The sequence below is a fragment of the Rhizophagus irregularis genome, chromosome 24 (genome assembly GCF_026210795.1).
Source record: "Rhizophagus irregularis chromosome 24, complete sequence".
In the NCBI taxonomy this organism is placed as follows: Eukaryota; Fungi; Glomeromycota; class Glomeromycetes; order Glomerales; family Glomeraceae; genus Rhizophagus; species Rhizophagus irregularis.
This window is the reverse complement of record NC_089452.1, coordinates 1,031,796-1,044,339: the sequence shown is the minus strand read 5'-3', so window position 1 is coordinate 1,044,339 and position 12,544 is coordinate 1,031,796. Positions and strand designations below refer to the sequence as shown.

Below are 12,544 nucleotides of genomic sequence, written 5' to 3'. Positions count from 1 at the left end.
CTAATAAAAAACAATTATAAATATTCAGAAGATGGATCTTTTTTACGTCAAGATGAGTTCGATGAAAGAATATTAAAAGAAGTTAGCACTTTGGTGAAGAAAAGCTTTATTACAAGACAAGCTAGACAAAATATTTTTCAGGATACTAAGAACTCACAAAGTGTTAGCAGAAATAAGCGAAACTACTGGAATAAAAGGAGAGATAGTGGAAGTTTTATTACGAAGCTGCTTGAGATACTGTATGCATATAGAGAATATAACGGATTTCTTGATATAATGGATTTTTGGCAAATTTTACTAATGGAACGGATGGTTCCATTATATCGAATTTCACCGTGTACTCCAGAAAAGGTGGTTGAGGTTGTAAACGAATTTAAGAACGAGACTCAGACAACTGATGGTTCTTCAATAGGCAGTAAAAGTTCGTCAAAGAGAAAAGAGGTTGATCAAAAGTTGGATCATAATAAGAATGATAATATTAAGGTAAATGAAGATCATCGCTCAAGCACTTTATAAACTGCCGTTATTACTGTATATTAACATTGTCATAGATAGTAAAATACCGAAATTGTTACCTGACAATCGACCTAGATTTGTTCTAAAAAAAAAGATCGAAATTAACCAATCAGAACATATCACGTGCGGGACAGACGACTCTCGTACCCGAACGTAAAATTCCTTAAAGTCCTTTCGGACAACCAGGGGTATTCCGGTTTCTTTTTGTTGTATTTAAATTTTTTTGGGCAGATCTAGGACTTGGAATCGAGGCCATGTAACGGGAAATTTGAATTGGATAAGTTTTTTTATTTTATGAAATAATTGTTTACTTTTGAAAAAATACTATTTTATTTCTTTTTTTTTAGAACGTTCTGGAAGGCTGTGAATTGAGACTGAAAAATTCGGTTTGAGTATTTTTTTTTTTAAAAAAAATAATATTCGACTTGCTAAATTTATTAACCCTTTTATTTTCTATTTTTAGGATCATATTCCAATTTTTTTATAAAATAATTTTAAAAACCTCTTTTTTATGAAATGGAACGTGTCAAAAATATGCATTATGCAACTTGATACTTAACTCAATTTTGATATACGCAGTTTCACGTTTCTGCACAATTGCTAAATAAAACTTTCTATTGCAATTAAGGTTTCATTAGTTGGGGACACGAGATTTAGAAAAATTCGTCAATTGGCCCACTGCGTTTAATGCGATATAAAGTGGAACAATCAAGTTCAGAAACAACTAATTCTTATTACAATTATACAATAAAACAATGGTGGTAAAAATTGGGAAGATTGTAATTCCGGGAGTACATGTGTATTCAAATGGTACAAATTATAGATATTTTATTTTAATTTGAAATTTTATGATTAATGAGATGAAATTATTAGGTTAATATGAATTACTTTATATGTATGAAATACTATTTTGAATAAAAATTATTCATTATTACTATCATAAACAAACGAAAAGCTTAAATCTAAAACTAGTAGACATAACCTCGATAGTGTATATTTTCTGAAGTACATTCTCTATTCTCAAACTTAGTATTCATATAACAATTCCAATATACCGCAACACAAACATCAAACCAAGTTCCTTTTGGAGGTGTTGTAAAACCATATTCCCGTATGGATCATATATCGCACTAACATAATTTTTATTACAATAATGGCCATTAACGAATTTCGGCTTTTTTTAAAAATCTCCACGAGTTGTTAGTATCATCCTGCATGGTAAAGTGGCCAATTCCTTCTACAGGGTTGTCTCCGCTAACAACAATTGTAATATTGAGATTTTTATTTGGTAACAAATTAGCATCTATAATCTTGGCACCACAACCTATATGAAAAAAAGGTTAAAGGGTTATTTTTTTTACTCAAAGAATTGTGAATAATGACAATTGAAATACCATTGTCTCTACAACCCTGCCCACTAGGATGGCATCCATAAATTTTTTCAACATGTACAAGGAAAAAAAATACAACTATCAAAGCAATTAAGTATTTCTGATTCATGATGTGCAAATGTTATTGTGATTTTTTAATTAAACAAATGTCGATAAAAGTGGCAATATTTATATTAAAAGAATATTTTCATTAATCTCACATTTATTCTCCCGCTAAATATGGCTCTTTTTAATTTTACAAAAAGATTATTCTCCTGCTTATAACTAATGTTAATTTGAATTTTAAAAGGCATTCAATTCTCCTAATTTTCTATAGAGAGGTGTAAACCTATAAACTGTTTTTACTGTGGAATGATAGTCGGTAAAATGAACGCAACCTTTAATTGTCACGAAATTCTACTCTGATTAACCGGTTACTAACCAGTTAAGGTTTTTTGGCCAGTTCCTAAATTTTACATGAGATCAGCTAGCCACGAGACTCAAAATAATTGTCTGACGATTATCCAGACAGACGGTTTCACCGACAGGGTCATTTCGCCGACAATCATCTCACCGACAAGGAATTTAGTATGACGCGCCGTACTGATCAAAAATCCAGGGTAGCTACCCGGGATGTATCCAGGTTTACCCTGGATTATTAAACGCCGTACTGTTCAAAAATCCAGGATTTACATAGATCCCGGGTAGCTACTCTGGATGCATCCAGGGTGATCACCCGGGATTTTTATAATGCGCCATACTGTTCAAAAATCCAGGGTGTGCACCCTGGATGCATCCAGGGTAGCTACCCGGAATGTATCCAGGATTTACCCTGGATTATTAAAAGCCGTACTGTTCAAAAATCAGGATGACCCTGGATGTATCCAGGGTGATCATCCGGGATTTTGAACATTTACCCTGGATGCATTACCCTGGATGATCATTGAATTTCTACACTAGTTGTTACATTTTGTCGGTCACGTGATATATCACATTTGTCAAACTCAGCCAATAAGGTTTCAATTCTTATGATATTATCACTCTTAGATTCATCTAAGCAAGTTGAAAGCCAATGAGATATAAATTATTAAACTATTATAGGATAACTCAAGTAATTTTTATGCATTTTCATCAATAATAATATAAATAATATTGCAGAAAGTTTTTTTATGTTAAAGCACTTAAAAAAACGTTTCGCTATACTTTTATTAACAATAATATAAGAAAATGGTGCGAGACGTTTTTTTATATTAAAACACTTAGAAAAAAACGTTTTGCTATGATTTTTATCAATAATAATATAAAAAATGTTGCAAAACGTTTTTTTATATTAAAACCCTTAAAAAAAATCGTTTCACAACGTTTTTTATCAATAATAATATGAAAAATGTTGCTTTTTTTAAGTGTTTAAGTATTTTAATATAAAAAACGTTTTGTAACATTTTTTTAATTAATTTTGATAAAAAACGTTGCAAAACGTTTTTTTTTTAAGTGATTTAATATAAAATAATGTTTTGCAACGTTTTTATATTATTATCGATAAAAAAATGTTGCGAAATATTTTTTTAAGTGTTTTAATATAAAAAAAATGTTTCGCAACATTTTTTTGATAAAAAACATAGCAAAACATTTTTTAATAACGCCAATAGATCATTATAGATATAATAAAATCTTCCAGAAATTTTTTTTTAAAATTTTTTTTCCTAATAATAGGTATAATACGTAAGACATACAATTATCTGCCTTATTTATTATTATACGATCTATTGTTATTATTAGAAAAAAAATTAGGAAAAATTTCTGAAAGATTTTGTTATATCTATAACGAACTATTGCATATTAACTTTTTAAATTGCCAATTATTAAATCGTAATTCTGGCCAAAAATTTCTTAATGCTGGGCAATTTTATAATGCCGGCCTAAATTTTGTTAATTTCAAAAATTTTAATTAAGAATAACATCGTGTTTATATAATGTAACACTTTTTTCTTGGTATATGTTTTATTATTTATAAAGTTTCTAAAATATTTTTATAACTTATAAATATTAAAAATTTTAGTCTAATAAGTTTTAATCAGTTTAATTAACATTGTCAATTATTTCATAATAAATTTGTAAACTGAAAAAAAATTTTTTATTTTAATTTATTTTTTTACCTTATTTTATATATTTTATATGTATCTTTTATTTTAATATAATTTTAGTTATAACAGTCATAGAAAAATATCACATATTTATTAAATAAATGATTTGCTTAATTTGTTTAATGCTGGTAAAATACTAGAAATTAGCCTTAATGCTGGTCAAAAAAAAAAGATCTATATTTTCAATATAAGTAATATTAAAGTATTTTATAAAAGAAAAATATTTGTATAATTATTTTGAATTTTAATATGGTTAATTAGTTTAATCAGTAGCCTAAAGATAAAAAATAAACGTTTTTTAATGAATTTAATATTATAATTTTTTAAAAAATTATAAATGCATAATACTTAATTCAAATAATCATAAAAAAAAAAATTTAAATATCTAATTTAAAAAAATATAACTTTAATTACGAAATGAAGTATTCTGGCGAAACGTTTTTTTTAAGTGTTTTAATATAAATCACGTAGATCATTTTCATATTAAACAAATTTTGTGTAATATTAATAATATTTTTTATCAGTAATAATATAAAATAAATGTTGCGAAATGTTATATTAAATCACTTAAAAAATAGTTGGCAACATTTAACTAGAAGTATGCATTCATTATTGAGGGCTTCGTTCCTATGATAATACCAATGTGCATTATTTTATTATTATAAGAAAAAAAAAGTCAAAAAAAATTTCTGAAATTTCTATAGCGATCTATTGGCATTATTAAAAAAAAAATCTGAAAATTTTGTTTGTTTATACAATATCTGCCTTATGTATTATACGATCTATTGTTATTATTAGAAAAATAAATTTGAAAAAATTTCTGAAAAATTTTGTTATATCTATAACGATCTATAGCATCTTATATATTATATCCATTATTAAAAAAAAAAAAATTTCTGAAAGATTCTTATATCTATAACGATCTATTGGAATTATTAGGAAAAAAATTTAGAAAAAATCTGATAGATTTTATTATATTTATAACAATCTATTGGCATTATTAAAAAAAATTGGTTTATACAATATCTGTCATATGTATTATACCAATCTATTGTTATTATTAGAAAAAAATTTAAAAAAAAAATTCCGAAGATTTTGTTAGATTTATTAGCATTATTAAAAAAAATTGGAAAAATTTAACCTATTAGGAAAAAAAAAATTTTTTAAAAAAATTCTATTGGTATTAGGGCAGTGACATTTATTACGTAATATTTTAGGGGGTGGGAGGGTATTTAAAGGTCATATAACATATAAGTGTAACGTAAGATTTTTCATATTACATGGGGGTGGGGAGTATGGGCTTATAGTAAATGGATATTACGTAATAAATGTCACTGCCCTTATTAAAAAATCAATCAGAAATTTTATTTATGCAATATCTGTTGGTTGTTATTATTAGAAAAGAATTTAGAAAAATTTCTGAAAGATTCTGTTATATCTATAACGATCTTTTGACTATTAGCATGATCATTATGATTATTTAAAAAAATAATCAGAAATTTTATTTATACAATATCGTCTTACGTATTATACTTATTATTAGAAAAAAAAATTTAAAAAAACATTCCAAAAGATCTATAGCGATCTATTGGCATTATTAAAAAATAAATCAGAATTTTTGGAATTGTTATTTATACAATACGTATTATACTTATTATTAGAAAAAAAAATTTAAAAAAAAATTTAAAAAGATCTATAGTGATCTATTGGCATTATTAAAAAATAAATAAGAATTTTTAGAATTTTTATTTATACAATACCTCTCTTATGTATTATATAATTTATTGTTATTATTATTAGAAAAATTTAGAAAAAAATTCTGAATGATTCTGTTATGTCTATAGCGATCTATTGGCATTATTAAAAAAAAAATAGAAAATTTTATTATACAATATTCATCTTACGTATTATACCCATTATTAGAAAAAAAAATTTAAAAAAAAATTGAAAAAAGATCTATAGCAATCTATTGGCATTATTAAAAAAATAAATCAGAAAATTTCTAATAAAAATTTAGAAAAAATTTCTGTTATATCTATTGATACTATTAGAAAATTTTATTTATACAATATGTGTCTTACGTATACCTATTATTAGAAAAAAAAATTTTAAAGAAAATTTCTGTAAGATTTTATTATATCTATAACAATCTATTGGCGTTATTAAAAAATGTTTCGCTATGTTTTTTATTAATAATATAAAAAATATTGCGAAATTTTTTTTTGCAAATGTGATATATCACGTGACCTGTAATATGTAACGACTGGTGTAGAAATTCAATGGTAATGTTTGCATCCAGGGTAAATGTTCAATAATCCCGGGGGATCACCCTGGATTTTTGAACAGTACGGCGTTTAATAATCCAGGGTAAATCCTGGATACATCCCGGGTAGCTACCCTGGATGCATCCATGGTGGCCACCCGGGATTTTTTGAACAGTATGGCGCATTATAATATAGGATTAGAGTTAGAGTTAAGTAAAAAAATTAGGGATTAGGGTTAGTAGGTAAGGAATTAGGGCTAGTATTAGGGTTAGGATAGAGTTAGGATGAGGTAAATGGATTAGGATTTTAAAATTGTTGGTGAAAATGACTGTTGGTAAATGATCCTGTCAGTGAAATGGCTGTCAGTTAATCGTCTGTCAGAGATAATTGTTGGTGAAATGATTGTAGCCAGACAATAATAAAGTAGTATTGTTTGAAATTAATTTCTAGTAATAGAATGTAATATTAAAAAAAAAGTTTATTAATAAATACAGAAACTTCGTTACGTTAACCGATATGTAATACAGTCAGACCTCTATAATTGCACTCTCCATAATTGCACCCACTATGTATACCCTCTCTAAATGCACCCTCTGGTTCGGTCCCAAGCTTATATGATCTCTAATTATTTTACCTCTATAAATGCACACCCTCTTTAAATGCACTATTTTGAAAATTATGCATATGGTCCCAAGGGGTGTGCAATTATGGAGGTCCGACTGTAGTGATTTCATGGCTGCGCCGTGAAAATCATGATATTCCAGTGACTTCGTGAAATCTTCGTGAAATAACTGATTTATCCCCACAGTATCAGCTTTTTAATATACTTATTTTGACTAATAATGATAGACTTTATATTCCAATATTGATGTACTTTTTACCCATCTTTTTAAATTAACACCATCCGTGAAAATATCAAGACAAATTTTAACTAGGAACCGTGGGATAAATGGTAAATACAATACCATTCAATATTCGTAAATTATTTGATCATTCTACCGAATAATCTTAAATTAAGAATAATATGACTTTTAAAATTCTACTTTCGTTAAAATTTGATATACTATATCTTCCTAGTTTAAAGATTTTATTATTATGATATCAATTAGTTAATATTGTCGTTTTATGGAAACTTTATTCAAATTAGATATGAAACTCTAATGATTATGAATAATTAATTCTTTAAAAGAAGAATAACTTTTTAACCGATTAAAATACTAAAATATAAATTAGAAATGAAATCTTTCAATTGGAATCATGTTATTATTCAAATAAATTCATAATAAATAATAAATAATTATTATGCTTTTCTAAATGATGCGACTAAAAGAATATTATATTTATTATGGTAACTTTAATAATACCTGACTCAAGTTTTTGTTATTCCATAGCAAAACGAATAATGTTATCATGAAAATCAACTTCATGTTGAATTTTAACTAAATAAAGCATGCTAAAAGAAGGTAAATACGTCATGATTAGGTGATTAAAAGCTACAATATAATCATATTTGATATTGTTGTGTGTTGATATCATTTATACTTATATGAAAAGCTTGTACAACAAGAAAAATAATATTTATATAGTCTTTTTCTTTTTTTTTCAATACACCCATCTCTTTCACTCCTTCAGATACAACCAAATACTTTTTTATAAATACTTTCTTTTCAAATAAATATCTAATAAATACCTTTTTTTTACGCGCAAATAAATACCTTTTCTTTCACACGTAAATAAATACTTTCACGCGTAAATAAATACATTTTTTTTTCACGCGCAAATAAATACTTTTTTTCACGCGAAAATAAATATTAATGCGGAATAAAAAAAAAATATATATATATATATACCATCATCAAGAACTGTATTTACTGGTGGAACTGTCTTTGGACAACATATGGGTAATGAGTTTCACTAGCTATTGGAAACTTGTTTTATAAGTGAAAAACTACTCGTTTAGACGCTTTTGTGGTTCTTTTTTACATGTTTTCTGCTGTCTATCACATATTTGATTCTTTCAATTTTTTTGGGCAGATCAACTGAAACAGTACATTTAAGATAATGCTAAATTTGGTATCCATTTGCGATAGAGGACAAGCTAACACTAAACGAGGCTGGGTCATATCATTAAATGGTGAGTATAAATAACAGTTGCCGGATGGACGTACGAGTACGTGTTCACCGGATAAGGGATCGCAGAAAGTTTTCCGGATGGTGGATTGTTATGATTGACATAGAGGTTTATGTGCTCGTAGTACGTACCATTTGCTACTGGCTATGTAGTTATCTGCTTTGTGCACAAGTCGTAGCTACAATGATGCCACATAGGTGATCCCCAAGCCGATCCATATGGGAGGGCAGGCCGTGGTGCCCGTGGAAGTGACACATATTTCTATGTCATGACACTTACTTAGTTGTTGTTATTGAATACTATATGAGATTGCCATAGATCCTATGATGGCCACATAGGTGTCCTGGGGTTCCCTGCTTATGCATAATTAACAGGGTGGTAAACCTCATATGGTATTAGGTGATAGTGACTAAAAAATTTTGAAAAATTTGTAGGGCGTATATCAATTCATTTTGTCCTTATCTCTGAAAATATGAGATAAATCTGCATTATGAAATTCCTGAATTGGAGTAGGACGAATATTGAAGTCAGGTTAATAATTTCAGTTTCTTTAATATTTTATTACATGATAAGAAAAAATATATATTGATTATGGATCGATAGGACTCCGAAGAATTCATATAAGTTTCCATCAATGCTCAATTGAGTTGCATGAATATGATACGGTAAACGTTTCTTGTTCGAAAAGACTACCACCTGCGGGGAAATAGTCTTCTGACAAAGAAGATATAAAAGAAGGTAAAAAGCGGGTTATAGGTAAGTAAGGTGATAGGAGTATAATAGAAGATAAAGAGGGTAGCGATGGAAAATGAATAGTCAACTCTAATAAAAGCATGGAGGTAAACCTGGTAGTCATGGCAGAAGTAGAGGAGGTAGACGTTGGCACATTAATTAGTAGTTTCACTATAAGTTGTATGTTGTTAAAAGTGGGAGTGTGGGGACCGAGCGGTAAGTCAAAGTGTCCGGAATGGAGAAATAGATGGTGCTTGACGCCTACGTTTCAATGTATTTCTGTTTCATTTGTATTTTGTTTTTTTATATATTACAAACTACTTAATAAATAAATGCGTTTACGCGAGTTGTGAACAAAAAAAAAAAAAAAATAATGTCAAAATATTAAATTTTCCAGTCTTAATAATTTTTTATTATTAAATAAATTTATTTATTACATTAAAAAATATACAATCCTAAATTATTAGATTGATTAGACTTGAATTTATAGAAAACACTTCACAAGATTTTTTAAGTATATAAATTAAATAAGTATAAAACTTTTATAATGTGTATAATTCATTGTGATATATTAATTTACTTATAGGATTATAGAATAAAAAGTGATTTATTAATAAAAAAAATGTGTTTACTATAGAAGACTACAGGTGACATAGGTAACATGCATCAGTTATCAACTGATGAAAATTGACTAACTTATCATTACATCAACTTCCAAATTCAAATAATATTCTCAAAAATGGATATATTTGATTGAAACAGGTTACAAGATGGATATTGATTACAGGATGAGAACTGGACGTAATCTAAAATAATAATCCAATGAATGATTTATAAATAATTTTTATTGAAGAATACTAATACATTGTTACAAAATTACTTTGCTTACACATATAATTGGTATCTTTATTTAATAATTGAAAAGTCTTATAAAAAAATGGAGAATTGAATTATTTAAATTACAAACTAAGAATCTTTTTACTACTCTAATCTTAGTGTTTAAATAATTCTAAAATAAAATAATAGATAGTAAAAATGAATTTGTTTTCAAGTAAATTAATTTAAAATCCATCTTAAAGAGAATAAATATATTAGTAATGTATTATTTTAATATTGTTAAAAATATTAAATTATAAACAAACCATCGGGAGTTTATTGTTTATCTTTTTATTCTGAATGAAGATTTGGATTATTTTGTACTTCATCTATAAAAATAATAAGATAAATTAGAATAATAATAACTGATAATTATTATAAATAATTTATTTTATTTACCATTATCACTAATATTTGATCGTTGCTGCATTATTTCTCTCTCATAGTCATTTTGAACTTCTACTATTATTTAATAAATCAATTTTAATAAAATATTCATTCTTATATTTAACAAAAAATTAGAGTTAAATATTTAAGGCTTTACCATTCTCCATTTTTAATTTTTTAAATAATCTGGATGACTCTTTGCTATCATTATCTATAATCAAGATATAAATTAGTATTTATTCATTATAAAACTCGAATATAAGAATAAATTACCTTTAAAATTAATTGATATATACTGATTATGATTACTAGCTATAATGAAAATCAATTATATGATATTTTATTTATATAAAATTCAATATTATTTTAATAAATACTTACTATTATCAGAAATACTGAAATCATATGATCTAGTGGTATAAAATGCTATTTAAAAAAAAAAGATTTTCATTAATTAAAGAATTTATACTAAACCATTATCATTAACTTTATATCACCTTTTTGTTCTTCTATTATTATTTAATTAAAAACAGGTATAATTAATTATAGTAGTAAAGAAAAAAATTAAATAGTTAATAAACATTAAAAAGCATACCTTCTGTTGCATTTTTAGGTTCAGGTAGATTTTCAAAATTATGAATGTTACTTGTAAATATTTTACTACTCATTATATTGATTGTTTTTTTATCTAATTGTATTATTTTTTGAGGTAGTTCATCAGGTTTATTTTGATAATATGATTTAATTTCACTCATTTTATTAAAGAGTGCAACAGTATCACGTCTTTTTAGTGGATTAGCATCCCAACATTGTTCCATTAGACTTTTATATTTGGAAGAAATTTGTGATACAATTTTTGGTCTTATACCATCAATGATATTAATTGCAAGAATACTATCATGTTCATAATTCATAAATGGAGGTTGCCCAAATGAAATTTCCCACATAAGCATTGCAATACTATACTGTATATATCAGATTTATAAGTATACTCTTTTCCATAAATAACTTCAGGAGCTATGTAAGGAAGATTTCCATATATACTTGTTGATTGTTGTCTACAGGGCAACAAAATCCAAGATCACTAATATACCAAGCATCATTAGACTGTGAATATAATATATTTCCAGAATGCAAATCTCTATGGATTAAATTCTCTTTATGAATCCAATCAAGTGCATCTACTATTTCAAAAGTAATTCTAATTCTTTCTTTCCATGTAAGTTGATTATGATTTTGTTGTAAATATTCTCTTAAATTCACATCAAGCTTTTTCATTACAAGTAAATAATTTCTATTTGATGGATTTTGTGTTAAACCAAAACATTGAACAATCTCTGAATTTTTGTTGCCTAAAGTTAAATGTGATTTAGCCTTTAAAAATAATAAATATTATTATTAACAATTAGATTTTAAATTTAAGTTCTTTAAATATTTTTAATTTACAAACCTCTTCAAACCAACTTTGACTTGCATTTTCAACATTTTTTAATTCTTTAAGTATTACGGAAAGAGTTCCAAATCTTATTAATTGTTGCTCTTAGAATCCCATTCTTCATAATATCCATCAATCCAATTTGCTGTATAAATCTCTGAGAATCCACCTTTTGTTAGATATTTAATATTTTCTAGATTATTATATGGGATCCATTCAATAATTACATTTGGTATAAGTGTTTCCATTTGACAATTTTTTATTAAATTATCAATAACATTATTTCTAGAAGTCCAATTTGAAAAATAAGATTTTAAATAATTTCGAACACAATATTCACAATATAATGTAGCTAAACATTTTTGGTTACAATTCTCACAAATTCTCCTTGTTCCTGAATTAAAAATAATTTTATCTCGGTCATAAGATTTATTAGTTATTCTTATTGCTTCAGTTCTTTCTTCTTCTGTAAGTGAATTATCAGCAAGAACGAATTGTTTACGAAATTCATATTCTTCATGAAAGTTATTGTAAGCATTATAATCAATTGATGCAAATGCTCTACTAATTGCTGCTCGTATTAATTCTCTTCGAATATTAGACATTTTTGTAAAAGAAAAAATTATTTAACAAAAAAAAAATTCCATAGACTGCTAAACAAATAAGTTGTGCAGCCACCAAAATTTTAA

At 26.2% G+C, this 12,544-nt stretch overlaps 3 protein-coding genes across 3 annotated transcripts; 1 reads left to right on the top strand and 2 right to left on the bottom strand.

Annotated features, from left to right (window-relative positions):
• Positions 1–276: 276 nt before the first annotated feature.
• Positions 277–516, top strand: OCT59_015945 (uncharacterized protein; the record flags this gene model as incomplete). The annotated part of the gene is made up of 1 exon (XM_066132158.1): positions 277–516. One exon carries the CDS (start codon positions 277–279, stop codon positions 514–516), a length of 240 nt encoding a protein of 79 aa, XP_066003174.1.
• A 1,160-nt stretch (positions 517–1,676) lies between these two features.
• OCT59_015944 (uncharacterized protein) lies at positions 1,677–2,016 on the bottom strand (the record flags this gene model as incomplete). Its single annotated transcript, XM_025326508.1, has 2 exons — positions 1,677–1,840; positions 1,911–2,016. 2 exons carry the CDS (start codon positions 2,014–2,016, stop codon positions 1,677–1,679), a joined length of 270 nt encoding a protein of 89 aa, XP_025175849.1.
• Positions 2,017–10,324: 8,308 nt separating this feature from the next.
• Positions 10,325–11,088, bottom strand: OCT59_015943 (uncharacterized protein; the record flags this gene model as incomplete). Its single annotated transcript, XM_066132156.1, has 7 exons — positions 10,325–10,362; positions 10,433–10,495; positions 10,578–10,631; positions 10,694–10,732; positions 10,802–10,846; positions 10,918–10,929; positions 11,016–11,088. 7 exons carry the CDS (start codon positions 11,086–11,088, stop codon positions 10,325–10,327), a joined length of 324 nt encoding a protein of 107 aa, XP_066003173.1.
• Between the last annotated feature and the right edge of the window lie 1,456 nt (positions 11,089–12,544).